Source organism: Podarcis raffonei, chromosome 8 (genome assembly GCF_027172205.1).
Source record: "Podarcis raffonei isolate rPodRaf1 chromosome 8, rPodRaf1.pri, whole genome shotgun sequence".
In the NCBI taxonomy this organism is placed as follows: Eukaryota; Metazoa; Chordata; class Lepidosauria; order Squamata; family Lacertidae; genus Podarcis; species Podarcis raffonei.
Genome location: NC_070609.1, coordinates 16,915,747 through 16,939,573, shown reverse-complemented (window position 1 = coordinate 16,939,573; position 23,827 = coordinate 16,915,747). Strand labels below are relative to the sequence as shown.

The 23,827-nt window shown below is 48.6% G+C and overlaps 1 protein-coding gene across 2 annotated transcripts in view; it reads right to left on the bottom strand.

The window, feature by feature from the left end:
• IGLON5 (IgLON family member 5) overlaps positions 1–23,827 on the bottom strand; it is a 131,491-nt gene that overhangs the window by 6,138 nt on the left and 101,526 nt on the right. For both annotated transcript variants that reach the window (XM_053398175.1, XM_053398176.1), the window contains exons 3-6: positions 13,650–13,882; positions 11,040–11,159; positions 7,642–7,773; positions 1,267–1,387 (exon numbers count right to left, since the gene is read on the bottom strand). In XM_053398175.1, the coding sequence (XP_053254150.1) occupies positions 1,267–1,387; positions 7,642–7,773; positions 11,040–11,159; positions 13,650–13,882 (606 nt within the window). The remainder of the gene's footprint in view (positions 1–1,266; positions 1,388–7,641; positions 7,774–11,039; positions 11,160–13,649; positions 13,883–23,827) is intronic.

Sequence of the window (23,827 nt, the reverse complement as noted above, 5' to 3'; positions counted from 1 at the left end):
TTAATAAGATTGCCATTTGGAAGGTTAAAGCATGCGGTGCTGTCTAACTAATGAGACGCACAGCGAAGTTACATGGTGGGAGGGGGAAAAGAGAAGCTGCCTTCTACTAGGTCAGGTGATCCACCTGCCTATCTCAGAGCTCTGATTGGCCACGACTCCCCAGGATCTCAGGCAGAGAAGGGTCGTTACCATCATCTGCCACCTTGATCCTTTTTGCAGAGATTGAATTTGGGGCCTTCCACAATCATTGCCTGTGCTGCCACACTGACTTTTGAGTGCCAGTCCTGTAATTCCTTTTCCTTTTTATTTATTTGTTTAAACAGGAGAGTTTGGAGGAGGGCAAAGAAAAAGACAACTGCAGAGCAGACTTTCTCATACTTGGGTCCTTACTGCTGGTCCTGGTAGCTAGGGGTGATGGGAGTTGTAGTCCAATGACATCTGGGGTCCCGAGTTTGAGAAAGGCTGCTGGAGAGTAACGACTGTCTTGCCAGATGGAAACAAGATCAAGAAGCTCAGCAGCCAGCCCTGATTGGAGAATTGGGATGCACCTCTGATGAAAGCTTATGCCGGTCTTATCTTGCAAGATATTGGTTCCCACAGAGAATCCAGGGAACTGCAGGGTGCTGAAGGTTGCTGAGAATTACCAAGCACAATAGCTTGGACTGTGCCTGCAGCACAACCGATACTGAGTTTACAGAATGGACAGTACCACTTCAGATGGCAGGAGGGGGGCGTCATGTTTTAATGCTGCCAAAAAGTGGGGGAGAACATCCCTGCAAGTAGAAAACTAGCATATAAAGGGAGCAGGCCAAAGTTAGAATCTTTCTCCCCACTGTACCTAGGTCTTTTTTACTCCAAGTATTTTAAAGGGCCTTTTTGTCATTGTACATGGAGGAGCATTCAAACGCACACCCCCTACACCTGCAGTAGTTCGGTCCACATCATTACCACATTCCACCACGTGGTTACACCACACCAATTTTGCCCTGGGGAGAAGAAATGGCTTGTGCCAAAAGGTCCTTAAGGAACACAGAAAGCTGCTTATGCTATTTGGACCCCTAGCAGGAGCTCTGCCTGGTCTGAGGCAGCGGTCTTTCCCCTCCCCTGCTAACTGATCCTTTCAACTTGGAGATGTAAGTGACTGAGCCTAGGATTTCCCTGTTGCAAAGCCGCTAAGCTGCGATTCCCCCTCCCAAATGTATTGGAGGGATATCAACGTTATGGATCTCTGGCCAGGGCCAAGAAATGGGCAGAAGAATGACTTACTGTTTGTCGTCTTTGAACCACTGGAATTCTGCAGGTGGCACAGCCATGGCCTCACAGCGCAGAAGTGCATTCTTTCCCATTGGGATACGTGAGTCCTTTACATCTGTGATGGTTGGAGGGTCTAGGAAGAGACAACAGTTGATGTGGGAGGCATATATTAGTCACGATATGCGGCGTCTTAGCTGTTCCTCAACAGATAGTCTCCAGTTGCCAACCTCTGGTAGAGATGCTTCCCCAAAGAATTCTGGGAACTGTAGTTTCTTAAGGGGGAAGGTTCTTAAGAAGCCCGTGTTCCCCTCCCAGAGCTGCAATGCCCAGAGTTCCCTGTAAACAGAGATCGATTGTTGAAGCACTCTTGGAATTGTAGCTCTGTGAGGAGAACAGAGGCCTCCTAACAACCCTCAGCACTCTTAACACAGTACAATTCCCAGAATCCTCTGGGGGAAGCCATGCCATTGAAAGTGGTAGCATATCGCTGTCAATGTATGGTATGGACGCGGCCCAAGTCAGGCTTGGGGAAAACACAACAGGGGAACGTAAAGCTGTACAAGTTCCAAAAGTTCTTCTCTGGCTTGCATAAAAATCTGAGTCAGAGAAGAATTCCCTGCTCCCCTATCATAACATTATAGGAAGTTGCCTTATACTGAGTCAGATCATTTGTCCACATGGTTCAGCACTGCCAACACTAACTGACAGAAGGTCTCTAGGCTTTCTTACCCGGAGACGCCAGGGGTTGAATCTGGTTGATGCTCTACCACAGAACGACAGACCTTCCCCTGGCATCTGGATCTGACTTCTTTCCGCAGGGCCTGTAAGACAGAGTTGTTCTGCCTGGCCTTTGGCTTGGAATCAATTTGATTCCCTTCCCTTCTTTCTTTTTTCCTTTCTCCTTCTGTGTTGGAACTCTTATTTGGGGACTTCCCTGGCTTTTTTCTAGCCCATGTAGGACCAGTCTGGATAGTTAGCCTTGGTGAAGACTTGACGTTTTTATCCCCCCCAAAGTTTTTGATTGAGTTTCCACTGAAATGAGGTTGCATTTTAATGCTTTAATGTTGTATTTTAATCTTGTTTTTTAAAGCTGTATTTCAATCAATTGTTTTTATATTTGGTGTTAGCCTCCCTGAGCCCGGTCTTGGCTGGGGAGGGCGGGGTATAAATAAAATTTATTATTATTATCCTCCAAAAGAAGATGTCTTTGGAAGAACCACATCTCCCATAAACCCCTACACCATGGCACAATGTTTGCCTGTGCAAGGGAGTGATAGGAGGGAGGGAGGAAAAAACCCCCCTCTCCTCTTCATGCCCTTTTGCTGCTTCTCTCACTATCACAGATTTAAGGGAAGGGAAGGGGACAATGCCAACTGCATAATATGTGCCTTTTCACCTAGTATCATAAAGGCCTCTGCTGAGAGAGAGAGAGAGAGAGGAAGTGGTGATCCTAAGCCTATGGCTCTAGTGCCCCAGAACTTGCCCCAACTTTCTTTAGCCTTTCAAGCCATCGATCCAAGAGCCTGGTCAATATTTATAAAGCCTTTGAGAATCTGGGCTCTGCACATCTTAAAGGCCATCTTTCCCCCCACTGTTTAAAAACGGGCCTCCCTGCCAGCAGCCTGAAGTGCTATAGCCCAGCCTAACAACTCACAACTCCTTATTACTTCATTCCACCATGTGTGTAAACCAGCTCTGAGCACCCATGTTGCCAAATAGGTTGTGAGAATTGGCCAGTGATGTCTCAGAAAGAAGAGGATGATACTTAAACTCCTCAATCCCCTTCCCAGTTCAGGGCTAACAGAAACTTGGAGGTGATTTATATTAGGGACAAGATAGGGTGGGAAAGAGTTAAGCATCCCTCTCCCAGGGCCAGTTCTAATTTGGAACCCCAGCAGTTATATCTATATGGATCAGGGGACTCATCTGTACACATCATTTAAAGCGTTATAAACACGTTATTAAAATGTGCGCTGCAGAGCAGTGATCCATTGCCATTGGGAAATTGCATTGAGAGCAATAGGACATTTTTAAAAATAGCCTTTAATAGCATTTTTACAGATCAGTGTAGATCCAGCCAGGATCTCTTACAAGAGATCCAGTCAATAATCTCATAGGTAGTGTGTAGTTTAGCCAGGGGAGGAGTAGAAAAGACCATTATTAAGGGAGCAAAGGTCAGTCCCATGGTACATAAGATGTTAATACCCTGTGATTGAAAGCTGGGGAGGAGATGGGGAAGTGGAAGGCAGTGAAAACACTTGCAGCTCCACGCTCACCTTTGGAGTCATTCCTGCATTCCTGATTCCCAGTTAAGGGCTGGGTCTCAGCTAAGGTTGGAGGAGAAATTCAATTCTGTTTGCATTTCACTGAGAAGTCACCTAAGACCCACTTCTCAAACCAAAACACAGCAAGCCTTTGAAATTCACACTTTCCTGAATTTTGTGATGCAGTTCTCCAACTAAATAAGACGCACAAGAGTAAAGGGAGAACCCTCCCCATAAAACTCCCCATATGCTCCATAGCAAAATTACTCCAGCCAAGTGAATGCACAGCATGTATGCACAAGAGTAAAGCATGTATATAAATGCATATAATTGTGAAAATAATATGCAGAAATGTATTATATTGGGGGAAATCACTTTGTAAAAAATATATATGAAGGAAAAAACTGTAAATGAAAAGTTTTGCCTTAGAAATCTGTATTAGAGAAGAGTTTGGATTTGATATCCCACTTTATCACTACCCGAAGGAGTCTCAAAGCGGCTAACAATCTCCTTTCCCTTCCTTCCCCACAACAAACACTCTGTGAGGTGAGTGGGGCTGAGAGACTTCAGAGAAGTGTGACTGGCCCAAGGTCACCCAGCAGTTGCATGTGGAGGAGCAGAGAAGCGAACCCGATTCACCAGATTACGAGTCCACTGCTCTTAACCACTACACCACACTACACCACACACATTAAACATTCTGACTAATGTTTGTGAGGGTTTTAAAGAAACAAAACCACAAATTACTGCAAAAATGTAGAGGATTACATTTAAACAGCAATAAAACATCTTTGCAAAACTAAGCAGAGTCTGGTACGGTTTCAAATTGGATGTGATAGATAGATAGATAGATAGATAGATTCTTTATTGTCATTACACACGTGCAACATTGCACAAGTGCAACGAAATTGGATGCCATCCCTTAAAAACAACAAAAGCAAAACAACAACAACAACCAACAAACCACATTCCAGCCACACCCACACCCATCAATCTCCCAGGTCACACTATCGAGTTACAGCATTCAAAAGGGCCACAGCTCTCGGGTAAAAACTGTTTTTCAGTCTATTTGTCCTTGACTTGATGTTTCTATATCTCCTGCCAGAAGGCAGTAGTGCAAACAGACTGTATCCCGGGTGAGATGAATCCTGCAGGATGTTGTTTGCTTTCCTAAGACAACGGGAACCGTACAATTCTTCCAAAGATGGGAGAGGTTGACCAATAATCCTTTGTGCTGTGGTTATGACCTTCTGGAGCACCTTCCTCTCCCTAGCTGTACAACTGGAGAACCAAGCACAAATACAGTATGTAAGAATGCTCTCTATGGAGCCTCGGTAGAAGGACACCAGCAGTCTCTCACTCAGATTGTTCTTCTTTAAAAGTCTGAGGAAATAAATTCTCTGCTGGGCCTTCTTCACCAGAGCAGTGGTATTTGCGCTCCAAGTCATGCCCTGATCGATAGTTACTCCCAAAAACCTGAATTCCGCCACCCTCTCCACCCGTTCCCCATTGATATGCAAGGGCTGAATGTCCGCCTTTTTTTTCCTGTAATCCACCACTAATTCCTTGGTCTTAGCCGTATTAAGAGCCAGATTGTTCTCTCCACACCAAACACAGAGCCGCTCCACCTCGTCCCGATAGGCGGACTCATCCCCTCCTGAAATGAGCCCTACCACCGTAGTGTCATCAGCAAACTTGATGATTTTGTTGCTGGAATAGGTGGCTGTACAGTCATACGTATAGAGAGCATAGAGCAGGGGACTCAACACACAACCCTGTGGTGAGCCGGTGTTAAGGCTAAGGGCTGTGGACATATGTGACCCTACTCTAACCCTCTGAGAACGTTCTGACAAAAAATCCAAAACCCAGAGACAGGTGGAGTTGGAGAGTCCAATCGCCTCTAGCTTGGACACCAGTCTATGGGGGAGGATAGTGTTAAAAGCTGAGCTAAAGTCCACAAACAGCAGCCTCACATAACTCCCCGGCTGCTCCAGATGGGACAGAGCAGCATGGAGAGTGGTGGTGATAGCGTCCTCTGTGGATCTATTTGCCCTGTATGCAAACTGGTAGTTGTCAAAAGTTGATGGAAGACAGGAAATAATATGACGGCGCATCAGTTTCTCAAAACACTTCATGATGATTGGAGTCAGTGCAACTGGTCTGTAGTCGTTCAAACTACTGATTGTGGATTTTTTAGGCAGAGGGACAATAGTTGACGACTTCAGGCAGGGTGGGACAATAGACTGGTGTAAGGACTTGTTGAAGATCTTAGTAAAGACCCTCGCCAGCTGATCCGCACAGCCCTTCAACACCTTTCCAGTGATGCCATCAGGTCCAGCCGCCTTCCTCGGATTCACCATCCTCAATACCTTTCTCACCTCATGCTCCTCTACCGTGAATGAGGGGCCCCTATGGGCTGGTGGCTGTAATACCGGCGTCTCAGGTGGCTCCTTCTCGAAGCGAGCAAAGAAGAGGTTAAGCTCCTCCGCCAGCAAAGGGTCACCGTCGACAGCACCAAGGTTAGGTTTGTAGTTGGTAATGTGCTGAATCCCCTGCCACATCTGTCTTGTGTTGTTGCTCCTTAAATTGTCCTCAATCCTCAGCCTATAATCCCGTTTTGCCTGTCGAATACCCCTCTTCAAGTTTGCTCTTGCCACACTGTAAAGCTGCACCTCGCCTGACCTGAAAGCCCTGTTCCTTTCCCGCAACAGGCCCTGGACCTCTCTATTCATCCAGGGTTTCTGATTGGGATAAAACCGGATGGATTTGTTTACTGTGACAGTGTCTGTGCAGTGATTGATATAGCACAGAACTGCCGCCGTGTGCTCCTCCAGGTCTGAACGATCGAAAATATCCCAATTAGTTCTCTCAAAACAGTCCTGCAGCTGGTGAATAGCACCTTCAGGCCAGATTTTAACAGATTTTAATATTGTGGGAGCCCGTTTCCTGAGTGGGATATATGCTGGTACCAGGAACAAAGACATATGGTCGGACTGGCCCAAGTGTGGCAGCTGTAAAGCCCTATAGCCGTGATTTACATTCGAATAAACTTTATCTAGTGTCTTGTCCCCTCTTGTGGGACATTTCACATGCTGATAGAGCGTTGGGAGCACTGTTTTAAGTTCTACATGGTTGAAGTCTCCCGCAATGATGTGCACAGCTTCAGGATACTTGTCTTGCTGGCTGCTGATAAGGCTCTGCAGGCATCCCAAAGCCAAGTTGGCATTGGCATCTGGTGGCACGTACACACCAGTTAACATAACAGCTGTAAACTCCCTAGGGAGATAGGCTGGTCTACATTTAACAGCCACATATTCCAAATCCGGTGAACAGTGACTGCCCACAGTCTTAGAATTATTGGACCAGCATTTGTTCACATATACGCACAGCCCCCCTCCTCTGGTTTTTCCGAAGTCCATGCCTCGGTCATGACGATGTACCACCCAGCCTTCCAACTGAATAGCTGTGTCTGGTATGGACGGTTGAAGCCATGTCTCAATGACAAATAAAACGCAGCAATCTTTTACAAGGCTGTTCTTTGCTGCCTGCAACCTCAATTCATCCATCTTGTTGGCAAGAGATCTCACATTGGCAAGAAATATGCTGGGGAGTGGTGGTTTAGATGGACTCCTCTGTAATCTTACCAGGACGCCAGCCCGACAACCCCGCCTTTGCCTCCTGTCTCTACGCCGCCTTCGCCTCCTCCCTGGAGGCATAGTAATCCATGGAGAGCCCGGCGGCCTGGCTACTCCCACCGGAACGTTATCTGGGCGAAAATAATCAGCTCTTACAGCTCGTTCACACTGTAACCCGACCTTCAGAAGTTCCTGCCTGCTGTAAATCTTTCTTGCCCGGTCAGACATACTCGGACCAAGCAAAAATAATAAAAATAATAAAAACAAAACAATGTGGGACTGCATTGCAGTGGGGTTGGATTAGATGTCCCTCAGGGTCCCTTGCAACTCAATGTTATGATAAGATTGGGGGGAGGGGACTTAGAAAACTGAAATAGACAGATCCATCCATCCCTAACTTTATAGCTGAAGCTCCATGCCCCAGACATTGCAACCCTTGATCTGGCTGAAGGGGACAGAACTAGGAGGCAAATATGAGGACCACTTACAGTTGACAGTGATGAGGACCCGCTTGCTATCAGGTGTTGAGACTCCGTTCACTGTGATGCACTCGTACTCCCCAGCCTGCTGCCTGTTGATTTCCGTGATTTCCAAGTACTCCCCTTCACTGGTGAACCCATCTGTTGGGGAGGGAGGAGGGGGGTGGCGGGGAGGGGGTCAGGGCCAGCAGTAGGGAGACAGACACAAACACAGACTTACACACAAGAAAACACATATGACAGCAACACTGTTATCCACACCTCGGACACGCAGGGGCTGCCTCGCACCGGGGCTGTGACAACAGCGCAGGGGGTTGTGGCTTAGAGGGGAGGGACAAGCTTGCACAACCTGCGACCTACCAAGCCAAACACATCCCAGCAACTAGGGACGGCCTCTCTCCCGGGGGCTTGATAAATGGATGAGCTCCAACCACCCCTGTTCTCGTAGCAAGGCTGGCACCAGGAAGGAGGGGACCTTCAGAGTTCCCACCAGCGTGCACCCGTCTGACACCAGCACCCCACAACCCAACCCCAATTGGGATTACAGCAGGCTCCAGTGGCGAACAGCAAGACCATTCTGACATTCAAAGTGTTGGTGCTGACCTTTAAAGCCCTAAACGGCCTCGGTCCTGTATACCTGAAGGAGCGTCTCCACCCCCATCGTTCAGCCCGGACACCAAGGTCCAGCTCCGAGGGCCTTCTGGCAGTTCCCTCATTGCGAGAAGTGAGGTTACAGGGAACCAGACAGAGGGCCTTCTCGGTAGTGGCGCCCGCCCGGTGGAACACCCTCCCTTCAGATGTGAAGGAAATAAGCCATTATCTTATCTTTAAAAGACATCTGAAGACAGCCCTGTTTAGGGAAGTTTTTAATATTTAATGCTGTATTGTTTTTAACACTCGATTGGGAACTGCCCAGAGTGGCTGGGGAAACTCAGCCAGATGGGCAGGGTACAAATAAATCATCATCATCATCATCATCATCATCATCATCATCATCATCAGGCCACAATATAGGTGAGGCAGTGGTAAAGGACCCCTGGATGGTTAAGTCCAGTCAAAGGCAACTATGGGGTCTGTGGCACTGATTTTGCTTTCAGGCTGAGGCAGCCGGCGTTAGCCCACAGACAGCTTTCCAGGTCATGTGTCCAGCATGATTAAACTGCTTCTGGCGCAACAGAACACTGTGACAGAAGCCAGAGCGCACGAAAACGCCGATTACCTTCCCGCTGCAGCGGTACCTATTTATCTACTTGCACTTTGACGTGCTTTCAAACTGCTAGGTTGGTAGGAGCTGGGACAGAGCAATGGGAGCTCACCCCATTGCAGGGATTTGAACCGCTGACCTTCTGAGGCTCAGTGGTTTAGACCACAGCACCACCTGCATAAGGCCCCAATGTAGGACCTCACCAGGGCTTTATGGGGACATCAATATGACAGCTTCTGAACTGCCTAACGTGGCCAGCCCCAGAGAGACAAGCAAGCAGGAGGGCAGGTAGGCAGCTACCAGCAATGTCAGGTTCTATCCAAGGATGCTGAGTCGTGCTGCCATTCGTGTTTCCAAGGTCTGCCGCCTATTTTCTGGGAACTGTGTCCCTGGGGAAATCAGTGTTCCCATTTGCCCCTGATTTTATTTTCATCTTCCTGCCTTTGTAGAGATGTTTGGGAATGCCTTTGAAATATGTTTTATTTATTTATTTGTTATTTACATTTATTAGCCAGCTGTTCAACTAGTCCTCTAGGCAATGCACAACATGAATTAAAACGTCAAAGCAGATTAAATAACACATGCTTACACACACACACACACACACACACACATTTCTATAAGGGTACAGATAAAATACTCGAAACCCTACCAAATTAGAGACTAAAATAGGAATCAATATCAGCTTTAAGGTATTGAAAGGCTTTTTTAAAAGTTTAAAAGCCTGGGAGGACACTAGGCACGAACTAGGGTTTAGAGCGGTTTGTCACCCCTGTGCAGCTCACGATACTGCTCATTCATCAAAACCAGGTGAGGATTTATTCCATCTTCCTGTGAGTCTGTATCTTAGGTTTCCCAGCAAGATTCAATTGCTGCTTGATTCTCCTCACTCCTCGAACACAACTCGTCAAAACTCAAAATCAAATCCCAGTATCGTAAGTGTGAAAATCCCACACACCCCACAAGCTATGTGTGCTAAAGCATGGGGAGCAGTTTTGCCTACGAGGTGGAGCTGTGCTTGCTGATAAACAAATCAAAGCTCTGCACCAAGAAAAAGAGGAAAAGCTGCATTCTGCAGCTGGAATAATTAAGCACTGCCTTGTAGAAGTCATGGGGAGGAGCGAGGGGGCTATGTTTAGCAGGGGATTAGATTCTCACTCTCTGAAGAAGAAGAGTTTGGATTTGATATCCCACCTTTCACTCCCTTTAAGGAGTCTCAAAGCGGCTAACATTCTCCTTTCCCTTCCTCCCCCACAACAAACACTCTGTGAGGTGAGTGGGGCTGAGAGACTTCAGAGAAGTGTGACTGGCCCAAGGTCACCCAGCAGCTGCATGTGGAGGAGCGGAGACGCGAACCCGGTTCCCCAGATTAAGAGACTACTGCTCTTAACCACTACACCACACTGGCTCTCTGCCACTGCAATATCTTTTCTGCCCCAATTCTGGGATTTCACTCACCATTGAAGATACTCTTTCAAGCCCATTCTGCAATTTTAAGGAGTGGAAACTTTGTTTGTTTGTTTACTTATTTTTAAAAAATAAAGAAAGAGGAGGTGCTAATTTCTGTACCCAGTACCAAATTTCACCTGCTTAACAGATATACATGGGTGCGAGTTTCATTTATTGGGGCAAAACCTGCTTTGAGATGTAGGCAATCGTCGGCTCTGATTTTATTTATTTATTTTATTCATTAGATCTGCATACCGCCCTTCATCTGCGGATCTCAAGGCATGAAAATACAAAACGGAAACACAAAAGACATAATAAAAACAATAACCGGAACAAAGAAAACCCATACCCCCTCTCACATTTAAAGAACACATTTAAAGGGGCATACAATGCTAATCAGCCAAAAGCCTGGTTGAGGAGGAGCATTTTCACCGGGCACCTAGAACAGTGAAGGTGTTAGGCAGGCCTCCCTGGGAGAGCATTTCACAAATGGGGAGCCACTGCAGAAAAGGCCCTTTCTCATGTTGCCACGCTCTGAAGCTCCCATGGAGGAGGCACAGAAAGAAGGGCCTCAGGTGGCGATTTCAGGGTCTGGGTGGGTTCATATGGTTCTAATCTGTAAACAGGTTTCCTTCTTCCTGCCTTCATTCATTTGCAGAGGAAACCAGTTGCTCAGAGGGGTGAGTAAGTTTCTGCCAGAATAGGGGACAAAGGGGATACCCTCAGCCTCCCTCCCCTCTCCAGCCTCCCTTACCTTTCAACTGCCGCCAAGTTACCGTCGGCTCTGGCTTCCCCACTGCTAGGCAGAGCAGATTCACGTTGCTTCCCTCGTTCACGGTCACTGCTGACGAAATGTTCACGATCCGAGCAGGGACTGCAGAGTTTGGAGGGGAGAGGCAGTGAATATCAAGGCGCATCTGGCCTCCCAACACTAGGGTGCACTGTCTTCCTTGACACAACCCCAAGGACAGTGTCTCTGAGGTTTTGAACAGCCAGTTGCCCTGCAGCAATTAACAAATGATTGTGTTTGACTGAAAAAGCTACGCTCTGGTTGCTTGACTACTTAAGAGCATAAGAAGCCAAAGCCCACCAAAGCCAACATTCGGTTCTCACAGTGGCCAACTAGAGGCCTATGAGAAGCCCATGAGCAGGACTTGAACACAACACTGCTCTCCCCAGTCATGATTCCCAGCAAGTGGGGTTCAAAGGCATTTTGCCTACAACAAGCAGAACATCGCTAGCATGGCTAGTAACCATTTACAGGCTTGTCTTCAAATTCTCTTCTTACATATTACATTCAGTGGTAATGCCAGGTATCAGCATCACTGGGTACCAGCTGAGCCTCAACTTCCAGTAGGGGGCAAGGGAGCACCTTGGTAATATGGCAAAGGCCAAAAGTTGATGTCAGGTGAGCAAGGTGCTGGACTTTGGGAAGGAGGCGTGTGGCTGTGGCAGGGTCTCAGATCCCTCCTGCCTCCTTCCCAAAGCTGGGGAAGCATTAACTAGGCTTTGGGAAGGAGGAAGGAGGAGTCTAGGACCCTGTTCAGAGCCTCACACCTCCTTCCCAAAGCCCAGCACATCCTAGGCTTTGGGAAGGATGTGGGAAGACACCCTCTTGCCCCCTGGGCCCTGTGTGTAGGAACCAGTCGTGCTGCCCTGAATCTGCTTCTGCTGTTTCTAAGAATCCTTGCCCCTGCTCCTCCCCGTCCTTCTCTGCTGGGACTGTTTGTTCACTTGCCCTCTCCAACCCGCATGAGTTTTGGCAAGTGCAATGACGAGCTGTGGATACCCTTGGCTCGTCTTGCCCTCTTTCTCCTGCAGACTGGGTCTGGAGGCAGAGGGCAAGCAAATGGGCAGCAGGAACACTGTTGAAAGACTCATTCGCTGAAGGCAACTTGCATAGAGGCACCCATAAAACCTAGAGCTGACACTGATTATGTTCAGTGTTTTGTCATGCCCTGGAGTGAGCAAGAGTAACTATCTAGGATGGGCCCACACAGACAGAGAGACAGTGGAAGCTAGTCCATTGGGATGGTGGGACACTGCCCAGCCAACCCCAGTCTGCTCTTAGCCAGCCTGCACCTGCTTGCCTTACTACCTCCACTCAGTCCCAGGGGTGGCCCTGGCTGTCAGCTTCCTCCTGCTGCTCCTTAGTCTCAGTGTGGCCCTTGTGGAACTCAGGAGGGAGGAGGATGGGGACATAACTGGAATTAGCAGGCTCTGGCGCCATCTACTGTTGGGCTCCCTGCCTTCCACCCTACCAGTCCCATTGGACACCGGCCAGCATGCAGAGAAATGAAGGTTTGATTTTTGAGCCTTCATATCTGACTTGATGATGCCCCCAGCTGTCTCCCTTTAATTTATTCTATTATTGCCATTAACACCAATGTGAAGCCCTGCACTTGGGACTACAGTGAGGGTTACATATTCTTTTCCCACCCAACATCACTAACATTTAGTGGCCAGGGTACAGCAGATGGGGATTCCGCAGGAGAAAATGCAATGTCACTCCTGGCCAAGGGGTCAGCAAAGGAGCATTGCAACCCCCTCCCCTTCTCCAGGGGTCCTTGCAATACATACTAGTCTTCCTGTCGTGATGTCAGCCACTTTGCTTGCCTTTTTTTTGTTATAAATAGCTGTCCCACCCCAGAAACAGCTGCATTTTGAGTGCCTCCTCATCAAATCCTCAGGCTAGTGCTTTCGGGGTTAATTCCCAATAGCTGCTTTCTCTGCCCCAGCGGAAGAGCCCCCGAAAAAGAAATTGCTTTTTTCCTGACTGGGCCTAATGATCCCCATTGTCTGCCCTGATAGGTTGGGGTGACGTAGGCGACGGCGAATGATGGAGGAGCTGAGAACAGCTGTTTCCTGACGCCCAGGCGCCTCGTTCCGGACCGGGGTCCAATCAGCTCCTATTGTACTGGCTTCCCAGCTCCAGCAACCGTGGGAAAAGGGGGGGGGCTGGGTGTAATTATGGGGTAGGCTAGTATTGCAGTTGTGGCTTTTGCCAATGCTGCAGAAATCCCGCAGGCGGCTGGGAACCAGCGGAGGAGAGCAGTCTCTTGTTTGGTTTTGACAGCTGGAGAGAGATTCCAAGTTGTCTTGAGCCAAAGTGCAGCTCTCCTCTGAGATGGAGGGCAGAGTTCTGGGGAGCTAGACCTACACAGTCAGATGCAAAAGATGGCAGGACTTTTGCACCTTTGCTAGTTGGGCAATTTGGAGAAATACTGCTGGAGAAACACCTGGTGCCGTCAGGAAAGGATTTTGAATTCTGAATTTTTTTAACCCACCCTGGGGCTGCTGCTGGTAGAGGGTGGGTATGAAATTATAACAGTAACACTAGTAATAGTAATAATAATAGCAATACCGTGCACAATGAGGTACACCTGCGAGGTGTGGGGCTTGTCCTGTGTCTGGAAGGAGCAGGTGTAGAGCCCTTCGTCGTACACGTCCACATGGGTGATCATGATGCTGAACTCCGAGGGGCTGTTGGTCAGCAGCTGCACCCGTGAGTCGATGGACCACTTGTCATTGCCGGCATACAGGATGTTGGAGCGATTCAACCACGCCACGCGCGTCACCTGCTGGTCTATGTAGCAGCTGCAGAGAAGGGAGAGGAGTTAAGCAGCAAAGGTGAGCGGCAGAATGATGGAATGAAAACGGGGCAACAGCAGAAGTAGGGGCAGGGCAGGGCTGGCTCCTATATCGGATTCTGAGGGATGCTGCGATGGACGTAAGAACATCTGGACCAGGTCAAAGATGCATCTCGTCAGCATCCTGTTCTCACAGCGGCCAACCGGAAGTCTATGGGAACCCCACTGCTATCCTTACGCCTCCCCCTATGAACTTCTGATATCCACTGATATTCTAACCCCCCACGAACTTCTCCAATCCCCTTTTAAAACTATTCAAATTGGTGGCCACCCCTAGTTTTCGCCGGAGCGAATTCCAAAGTCTAACTATGTGCCGTGTGAAGAAATACTTTATTCCGTCTGTTCCGAATCTTCAAATATTCTGGATGGTTAGGGTCAGGGAGGTCAGTAAGGTAAAGGTAGGAATGAGAGAGTTTCTCAATTCAGTTTCCTCTCAGTGTTTTATTTATTTTTTTAAGTCTCTGATTCTCTACATTCCCACATCAGTTTCCCATTTATTTAAAAAACAAACAAAAAAGTTCTCATGAAAATTCATCAACGTTTTAGTGTGAATTTCTCCCAGTATTGCACATTTGTAGGCAATTTGCACGTTTTCGCAAAGCTGTTGCTGTTATATTTATTATCATGCACCCCTTCAACAAAATGGTCCCAGAGTGGGTTACAGCAATGTAAAATACACTATTAAAAACAGCTTATCACCAGTCATGCATTTCTGTGTGATGCTTCCCACTAATGTATGCATTTTCAGCCATGCTCTACCCTGATACACATGTATTTTCAGACATGGTGGTACCTCAGGTTAAGTACTCAATTCGTTCTGGAGGTCTGTTCTTAACCTGAAACTGTTCTTAACCTGAAGCACCACTTTAGCTAATGGGGCCTCCCGCTGCTGCTGTGCTGCCGCGAGACTTCTGTTCTCATCCTGAAGCAAAGTTCTTAACCCGAGGTACTATTTCTGGGTTAGCGGAGTCTGTAACCTGAAGCGTACATAACCTGAAGTGTATGTAGCCTGAGGTACCATTGTACTTGGCTAGGGAACTTGGCTTGAAAATTCGGAGAAGCACAAGTTTCAAAGGTTGGGCTGTGCTTTGGTTCATGTACCGTTTCAGAAAGTGCAAACTTAATCGAATCCCACTTCCTTCCAATCCCAGCATTCGTACAATATATCTGCCTCAAAGAGGGACAGATATACAGCACAAGCGGGGCTTGTGGCATTTATGCACTCAGGCCCTGTCAAGGGAGCACCCATAACCTCAAGGCCTAGGTTGCCTCCATGACCCCAGTCCAGGCAACAGCCGCCATCTTGGGGCCTTGAGAGAACAGGGACCTCAGCACCTGAGCAATACCCTGCTCTGTATATCGCTCGGTTTGTAATCTGAGGGAAAGCTTGGCCCTTTTCCGCCTCTGTAGCACACAGCTGAGCAGAATTTATTACGCAGCATTGTAACATGTGAGGGAGAAGTGTGGTGGGGAGGGAGGAGAGAATGAAAGTACTCCTGAGTTTTCCTCACAGATTGCCAAGGCCTTTGGCGCTCTCTCGTTCTCTCCGTCTCTCTTTCCCTCTCTCCCAAGCCCTTTGAAGTCCAAAAGCCCATGTTATTACAGCTCTCTCTTTATCAAGCCCTAAAAACTTGAACACCTTCCAAACTGTGGATTTACAGAAAAAATGAGTGTTGGGGAGAGGGGGGGACATTAAAATATCCCAGACTTTGCGAACTCAGCTGCTGAATTTAAATCCTGCGCGGGCACATTCAAAAGCAACCCTTGCCTTGCAAATGGGCTTGGGGTGTTCTTGGTGCAGCCACCCTCTCCGAGGCCCTGGCATCTGCCTGCCCACCCCCTTGGCATCTCACTACTATTCCTGCCACTTCATTTCTCCTCTCTCTCTCACTCTCTTTCCCTTCCCCTCTTTCTTTCCTCACCCCCCCTTGCCCTGTGGCTCCCGGCCTCGAGATTTAATTATCGGAGTGCTTTTTCTCTCGCCTTCAAGGCGAGTGGGCGCTAAGTAATCCCGTTTCTTGGTCCCTGACAGCTGTCAGGCACAGATTGGACAAGTCTTCCAAAGATAACTGGGGAAAAGCTGGTGTGGGGAGGGGAAGGGCTTTGTGTTCCCCCCTTGAATTTGCAGCTGACCCTGATATTTTATATAGATGCTATTCCTCCACACACCCTGCCCTGCCCCTCACATTCTGCCACGGACCCAGAGCTGAGATATCTGCTAGTAGCATCTTGCCGCACAATGCCTGATGGAAGTGTCCAGGAGAAAGTCAGAATCCTGGGACAGAAAGGGCCAAATCTACAATATACCTGGTTATTTTTCCTGATTTTTTTTTTTAAAAAGCTTTAAGGAAAGCAAAATTTTGGTTGGTTGGTTGGTGGGTGGGTGGGTGGGTGGGTGGGTGGTGGGTAGGGCCTGCTTAACCCTTTCCCCCTGCCAGCCATTCGGAGGTAAAAAGGTAAAGGGACCCCTGACTATTAGGTCCAATCATGACTGACTCTGGGGTTGTGGCGCTCATCTCGCTATGATGGCTGAGGGAGCTGGCGTACAGTTTTTGCGGGTCATGTGGCCAGCATGACTAAGCTGCTTCTGGTGAACCAGAGCAGCGCACGGAAACGCTGTTCACCTTCCCGCGGAGCGGTACCTATTTATCTACTTGCACTTTGATGTGCTTTTGAACTGCTAGGTTGGCAGGAGCAGGGACCAAGAAACGGGAGCTCTCCCCGTCGCGGGGATTAGAACCGCCGACCTCCTGGTTTAGACCACAGCGCCACCCACGTAAAAAATATACAGAATGGCAGAAAGCTATTGTAATAGAAATTGGGATCACCCAATAAGTCCAATGGGCATTAGCTCTGGGACTAGCAAAAAGGAAGCGGTTCCTTCTTTTCAGAAGGTGGGATTAATGGGTGGAACTCACTGCTGCAATATGTCAGGCTTTGGGGGATCCGATACCTCTCACGGTAGCAGCCAAGAAACAGAAAAACAATAAAAGTTCCTACCGTGTCATTTATTAATATTCACAGGGAGAGATGAAGGAATGCAGTCTTCTCAAAATAATGGCGTTGCTCCGAGTAAAGTCCCCCCCCCACCTCTCCTATTCTACATCACCCCTGTGTCGGCTAATCTGAGCTTTCTGCCTCTGAGATCTTTGTTCTAGTACACTCAATGCATGCCGGGTCCTGGGTGGGGTGGGTGGTTCAGGAATGCTTTCAAAAGACACCGAGTCTGTCAGTTGGCTCTCCCCAGTGCTTCTTCTTCCTGCTGTTCCTCTTCCAATATTCCCCAGCTTCTCCCCTCTGCAGCCTCTGAACTGTGCCCTTCTGCAAACCACTGTTCTGAATCTATACTGGCACCCCCACCATTCCTTCTCAGTCCAGTCCCTGACACAATAAGTGTTGTGATGGCAGCTAGGGGAGAGAGGATTAAAACCACAAAAAGAGCCTTGCTGGATCAGACCAAAACTCCATCTGATCCAACACCCTAATCCCACAGTGGCAAACCAGCACCCTAATAGCAGGACATGAGCTCAAATGCTCTCTTCAGCACACAGTACTCAGGGTTGCCTTCTGCTTCTAATGCAGCAGGGAATATATTGCATAGGCTCCATGCCTAGTTGCCACTGAAGGCTGTTATCCTCTGTGAGCTTGTTGCCCTTTAAAAACCACCGTTTTTTTAAAAGGTGGTGGTAGACGATAGGCATACCAGCAGCCACGAGCCAGGATATTAAAACCTCCATGCAGAGCTGCAGTATATCTCAGCATCCAAGGAAAGGAGGCAGCATAGAAAGGCATCATTTCCATGGCCGTTGTGGGAAAGAGAGAGCGCTGGACTAGGTGGATCTCTGCTCCAGCTTTGCCAAAATTCCTCCATAGAGACAGGGTACTGGGTGGGGGTGACCTGCCCCTGGAAGCTAACAAAAGACGTAGGCTCTGTACTGCAGCTCGCTTAGTATTCCTGCCAAGCAAGTCAGCCAGCGAGCGAAGGAGGGAGGGCTCCTTTCCACCTCCTCCCCCTTCTATTCTGCAGAGAGAGAGAGCAGGAGGGAGAGGTCTTGGGAAGTAGGTCAAAGCCTCTGCTGATTCAGGCTGGTGGGAACCCGGCACACTGCAGGCTGTTTGGAGTGGGGGGCTGGCGGGTGGGCGGAGGAGGAAGGGGGGGAATGGCAGAGAGACGATCTCCGCATGCTGACTCACAACTTCCAGCTGGGCATGTGTGGAGGGGGCTGGATGCAGAGAGGGTACATGGGGAGGGGGGCTCTCCTGCTCTCCCGCCCCATGTTGTAGACCCACATTCCCTCAGAGAGCATCCTGGTTGCTTTGATGTCTATTGAGTGAACAAAGCAATTTATATTTTAAAAAGAGCAGGAGAAGAACAAAAGACAAACACGGCCGGATCAGGCCACGGGGCCCATCTAGGCTAGCATCCTGTTCTCACAGTGACCGGCCAGATGCCCGTGGGAAATCAGCAAGCAGGATTTGAGCATGGGAGGACTCTGCCCTCCCGGTGCTTCCAGAAACCAGTATTCAGAATAATAATAATAATTTTTTATTATTATTATTATTATTATTATTATTATTATTATTATTATTATTATTATTTATACTCCGCCCATCTGTCTGGGTTTCCCCAGCCACTCTGGGCGGCTTCCAACAAATTAAAATACAGTAATGCATCAAACACTAAAAGCTACCCTAAACAGAGCTGCCTTCAGATGTCTTCTAAAAGTCTGGTAGTTGTTGTTCTCTTTGACATCTGGTGGGAGGTTGTTCCACAGGGTGGGTGCCACTACCGAGAAGGCCCTCTGCCTGGTTCCCTGTAACTTGGCTTCTCGCAGTGAGGGAACCGCCAGAAGGCCCTCGGCGCTGGACCTCAGTGTCTGGCAGAAGCATTGCTGCCTCCAGCTGTGGAGCCAGAGATTAGCCATCGTGCTGTCCCTACCCTCCAGTATTCCTCAGATGAAAATGGGGATGCTGTCCTGGGCTTTGAGGCACACCTTCTTCTTCTCATGCTCCATATGGCTTTGTCGTGTGCCCATCACCACCTCTAGCACAGCCACTTTCTCCTGCAGTTTCACCACCTTAGTGCCAGGTGGTCACAGGAGTTTGCCATCCTTCCACAGCCCACCGCTGTCCCTCCTCCTCCTCAGAGACCGGAGCAGGGACACAGGTGCAGCGGCTTTGTGGACAAGCCCCACCCTCTTTGCTCCCCAACCCACTGCTTTCTTTATGGGAGACTGACCGACTGAGAAGCAGGGAAATGGTGAAAGACTTTCTTAGGGGCATTCAAGTGACCCATATCTCGTTTTCATTTTTTAAAAAACACAGGAAGTGGCGCCATTTTGAGTTGGGGAAATGGAGCGGGAGGCCTAGATCTAAGAAATGTGTTAGTGCGATGCATGGATCTGAACTTCCAGCAACACATTGAAATACTGCACTCAAGGGAAGGTCCCTTGGGAATTCGGGACTTGGCATGACCAAGTGAGAAGCCGTGATGGCTTAAGGGTTTTTGTGACAGTCCCGGCATTTTGGGGGCAGTTGGAGAATATGTTTGTCTAGGCCTCGTTTAAAGCCATCTGGATTGGTGACCATCACACACACACACACACAGAGAGAGAGAGAGAGAGAGAGAGAGAGAGAGAGAGAGAGAGAGAGAGAGATATTTATCGCCAACCACTTGCTTCTCATTTGTGATAGGGGAGAAATTTGATTTTCTTTGCATTGGAACGAGAAACTACCAAGCTCTCACTTTTTGAACTAGCACGCAAGCCATTCATTCATACTCCTCCAGTGTGGTTCTCCATCTAATGTGCCAAAAAGAGAGAGCATGTATTGGTGAACATATGCAGAAAAATGTATGCTAGTACATACACACACCTGTTATATAGGGGAAAGTTTCTGGCAAAACATGATTATTCATCAAAACTTCATACAAACATGTGTATATTAGTAGAAATTTGCACTAAAACATTGACAATTTTTCACGAGGCTTCCTTTGTTAAACCAACAACTCACAAATGGCTGCAGAAATGTGAGAAACTGATCCCAACATGGGGAAAACAAGAAACCAAAATTAACAGGCACATCCATCCCTATTTCACACCAGGCATAATTTCATACACTTCTATCATGTTCCCCTTTTCTCCCTGTCAAGGTCAATTGCCTTAAGGTATATTAGCGCTCAGCTCTGATTGAGCTCAATTTTGGGGAAATAAGCATAAAGGAGGGGAGGGTTCTGCTCTCCTAGTGTGCATCTCTCTTGTGATTTTAAAATGGAACCCTTGCTCCCTGTCTAAATGTTTTTAAAGGCATGGAACTGCTCCTGCCATGTCCAGTCTGGGCATTTCCAGGTTAGGGGGGGGGGGGCTTCAGCAGAATGGCTTTTGATGGGACATCCTGGTGCTGGGTCTGGCGGGAGCTGGAGTCCCAACAATGCTTAGAGGACCACATTAGCCACTTTGGGATTGTAGGTTGTGAATATCATGCCTGCAGGAAGAAATGGCAATGAGAAGTGTAAGCCTATCCATATCAGTGAGATCCTATTGTGCATGTGGGTACGGCATTATGACATCATCATCATCATCATCATCATCATCATCATCATCATCATCATCATATATTATTTATACTCATCCCATATGGCTGGGTTTCCAACAGAATATTAAAAATACGATAAAACAACAAACATTAAAAACTTCCCTAAACAGGGCTGCCTTCAGATGTCTTCTAAAAGTTAGGTAGTTGTTTATTTCCTTGACATCTGATGAGAGGGCATTCCACAGGGAGGGCACCACTGCCGAAAAGGCCCTCTGTCTGGATCCCTGTAACCTCACTTCTCGCAATGAGGGAACCACCAGAAGGTCCTCGGAGCTGGATCTCAGTGTCTGGGCAGAACGATGGGGGTGGAGACGCTCCTTCAGGTATACTGAATTGAGGCCGTTTAGAGCTTTAAAGGTCAGCGCCAACACTTTGAATTGTGCTCGGAAACGTACTGGGAGCCAATGTAGGTCTTTCAAGAATGGTGTTATGTGGTCTTGGCAGCTACTCCCAGTCACCAGTCTAGCTGCTGCATTCTGGATTAGTTGTAGTTTCTGGGTCACCTTCAAAGGTAGCCCCATGTAGAGCACATTGCAGTAGTCCAAGCAGGAGATAACTAGAGCATGCACCACTCTGGCGAGACAGTCTGCGGGCAGGTAGGGTCTCAGCCTGCGTACCAGATGGAGCTGGTACGCAGCTGCCCTCGACACAGAATTGACCTGCGCCTCCATGGACAGCTGTGAGTCCAAAATGACTGCCAGGCTGTGCACTTGGTCCTTCAGGGGGCAGTTACCCCATTCAGGACCAGGTAGTCCCTCACACCTGCCTGCCCCCTGTCCCCCCAAAACAGTACTTCTGTCTTGTCAAGATTCAACCTCAATCTGTTAGCTGCCATCCATCCTCCAACCGCCTCCAGACACTCACACAGGACCTTCACCACCTTCACTGGTTCCGATTTGAAAGAGAGGTAGAGCTGGGTGTCATCCGCATACTGACGAACACCCAGCCCAAACCCAAATGTCCAGCCCGAAACATGAGGTGCTAAAGTACTTGGGAAGGGCTGTAGCTCAGTAGTAGAGCATGTGTGCTGCAATCAGAAGGTTTCAGGTTAAATCCCTGGCAGCTCCAGGTAGGGCTTGGAAAGAACTCTGCCTGATACCTTGCAGAGCTGCTGCTGGTCAGTGCTGGAAAATGCTGTGCTAGATGGGGCCAGTGGTCTGATGCAAGATAAGGCAGCTCCCTATGTTTCGAGGGCTAATTGGTCAGATCATAATACAAAAACCATCCGGCGAGCGCAAGAAATGACGGCCACATCTGGAACTGGCACCGAGTCTGCTCCACTGAGACCCATTAGTGCATGCAACACCAAAGAAGAGAAAGAGCACTGAGCAAGAAACAAGCAGAGGTCCTTTGTGCTGGGAACAAGAGGTCATCATAGGGCCAGATGGATCCCTATAATGCAGCCATGTGAAACCTTGGCTTGGTGGCTGCTTCCCCCATGAAAAGAGGATAATCTCTGGCAGCCAGCAGTCACTGAGAGCTGCAGTTGTTCTCTTGTTGAAAGTCAGGTGGGCATATGTTCCAAACAATCTGTGAGATGCGCTAATGGCTGTCCCTGAGCATGTGCAGAGTATCTTCCCTCCTCTACCACAGCTCTTGTGCTCTAGGACAGCATGAGTTCTAGTCAATCTGGCTGCAGCCCACAGCATCTCACTTATGCAACTAACCATCACTCCTCCCCTAAGCATGTGCAGAGTGGAGAATGCCGTTTTAAAACCCAGGCTTGCTGTCAGTCCTTGCTCAGAGAGGGAGAAAGGGGATCTCAATGGGGTGGGAGAAACTTCTCCGGCTTCCTTTCTGTGTGCTAGGCTTTAGTTAAAGCAAGGGCAGTTAAAACAATACGGTAACCCTGGCACATGTTTTGTATAACTGGACTTAATTTTGGAACGCAGAATTTCACATAATTCTGCGCTACTGATATGGTCGAAAGATGCAAGGTGTGCTCTCCCTCACATTTTTGGGTGCCGTGCTGCCCCGCGAGAGCACGCCCCCCCCCCAAAAAAACAGGATGTTCCGATTTAAACAGGACAGTTGAGGGGTATGATCCTGATGTGGGGGAAATGGAATTCCCTCAGAATACAGGGAAGGCTCTCCTATGTGGGCCTACTGGGAAGGGTTATCGCTCAGTGACAGAGCACCTGTTCTGTGTGCAGGTCCCAAGTTCAGTCCCCAGTGTTAGGGATGGGAGAACTCTGGAGGGCTGCTGCCAGCCAGTTACAGGCAACACTGCTTTTGGCGGTCTCTCGCACTGACTCAGTACAAGGCAGCTTCCCTATGTCCTCTTGCTTTGAAACAATGCAGAAGTATTCACACCAAGGCCTGGTGAATTTATGCCGCATTTGACAGAGTTATTAGCCATCCCGAAAGTCACCGCCGGCTGCTATTAACGCGTTATGAGAAGGTAATTGTGCGTTGTGCCGTGAGGTGGGGGGAGGGGGAGAGGGCATATTTTATTTAAATACTGTCAAGATGTTGCGATGAAACTTTAATAGGCAGGGAGAGCTAAATGATTGAACTGCGGGACGAAACCTGCTCTGGGTTCAGACATCAACGGAAGGGGGAACGGGAGAGCAGGGTCAGGGAAAGGTCCCGCTCTCTGCTGGAGCAAAGGCTGTAGATGAAAGATGGCTGCGTCACCAGAGAGTGTGCTTCTGTTTTGCTTTGCTTGGAAGGAGCCACTCTTCCCTTACATGGGAGGTCTGTGATGGTTGGTGGTCCCTGGGCCCAGCAGGCCAACACAAGACCTGTGTACAGTGGCCTGCTAGGTGCTTGCATTTGCTAATCCCCATTTCTCCTTTTACCTCAGGGCCATTGAATAAAGAAAGCCAACATGTGGGCAGCAGGCGGCTGTCCCCACAAATCTTGCTGGGCTCCAAATCCCCTGGGCTGGGAAGGAAAGGCCACAGCTCAGTTGGGAGATCACCTGCAGAGGGTCCCAGCTTCAATCCCTGGCATCTCCAGGTATTTCTGAGAATGTCCCCCACCTGGAAGCCTGGCGAGCCAGTCAGCATGGCAGTGGAGACCAAACCATGAGGGCAACTGGGGCACTGTCCCACCGATCTAAGTCTGCCCCCAGCTAGCCTTCTTACACTCTGTGGAATTGCTCTGCCTGTCATCTTCTTCCTTCTTAGACTCTGTGTTGCCCCCTCCAGTAGGGAGGAGGATGGGGACAAAAGTGGAATTAGTTGGCTCTGCCTGCCATTCACTTTGGCGCCATCTGCTGTTGGCCTCCTTGCCTTTTGCCCTACCAGTAGCAGTGAGCACTGCAGTGCAGGGAACGTGAAGCTAGATGGGCCAA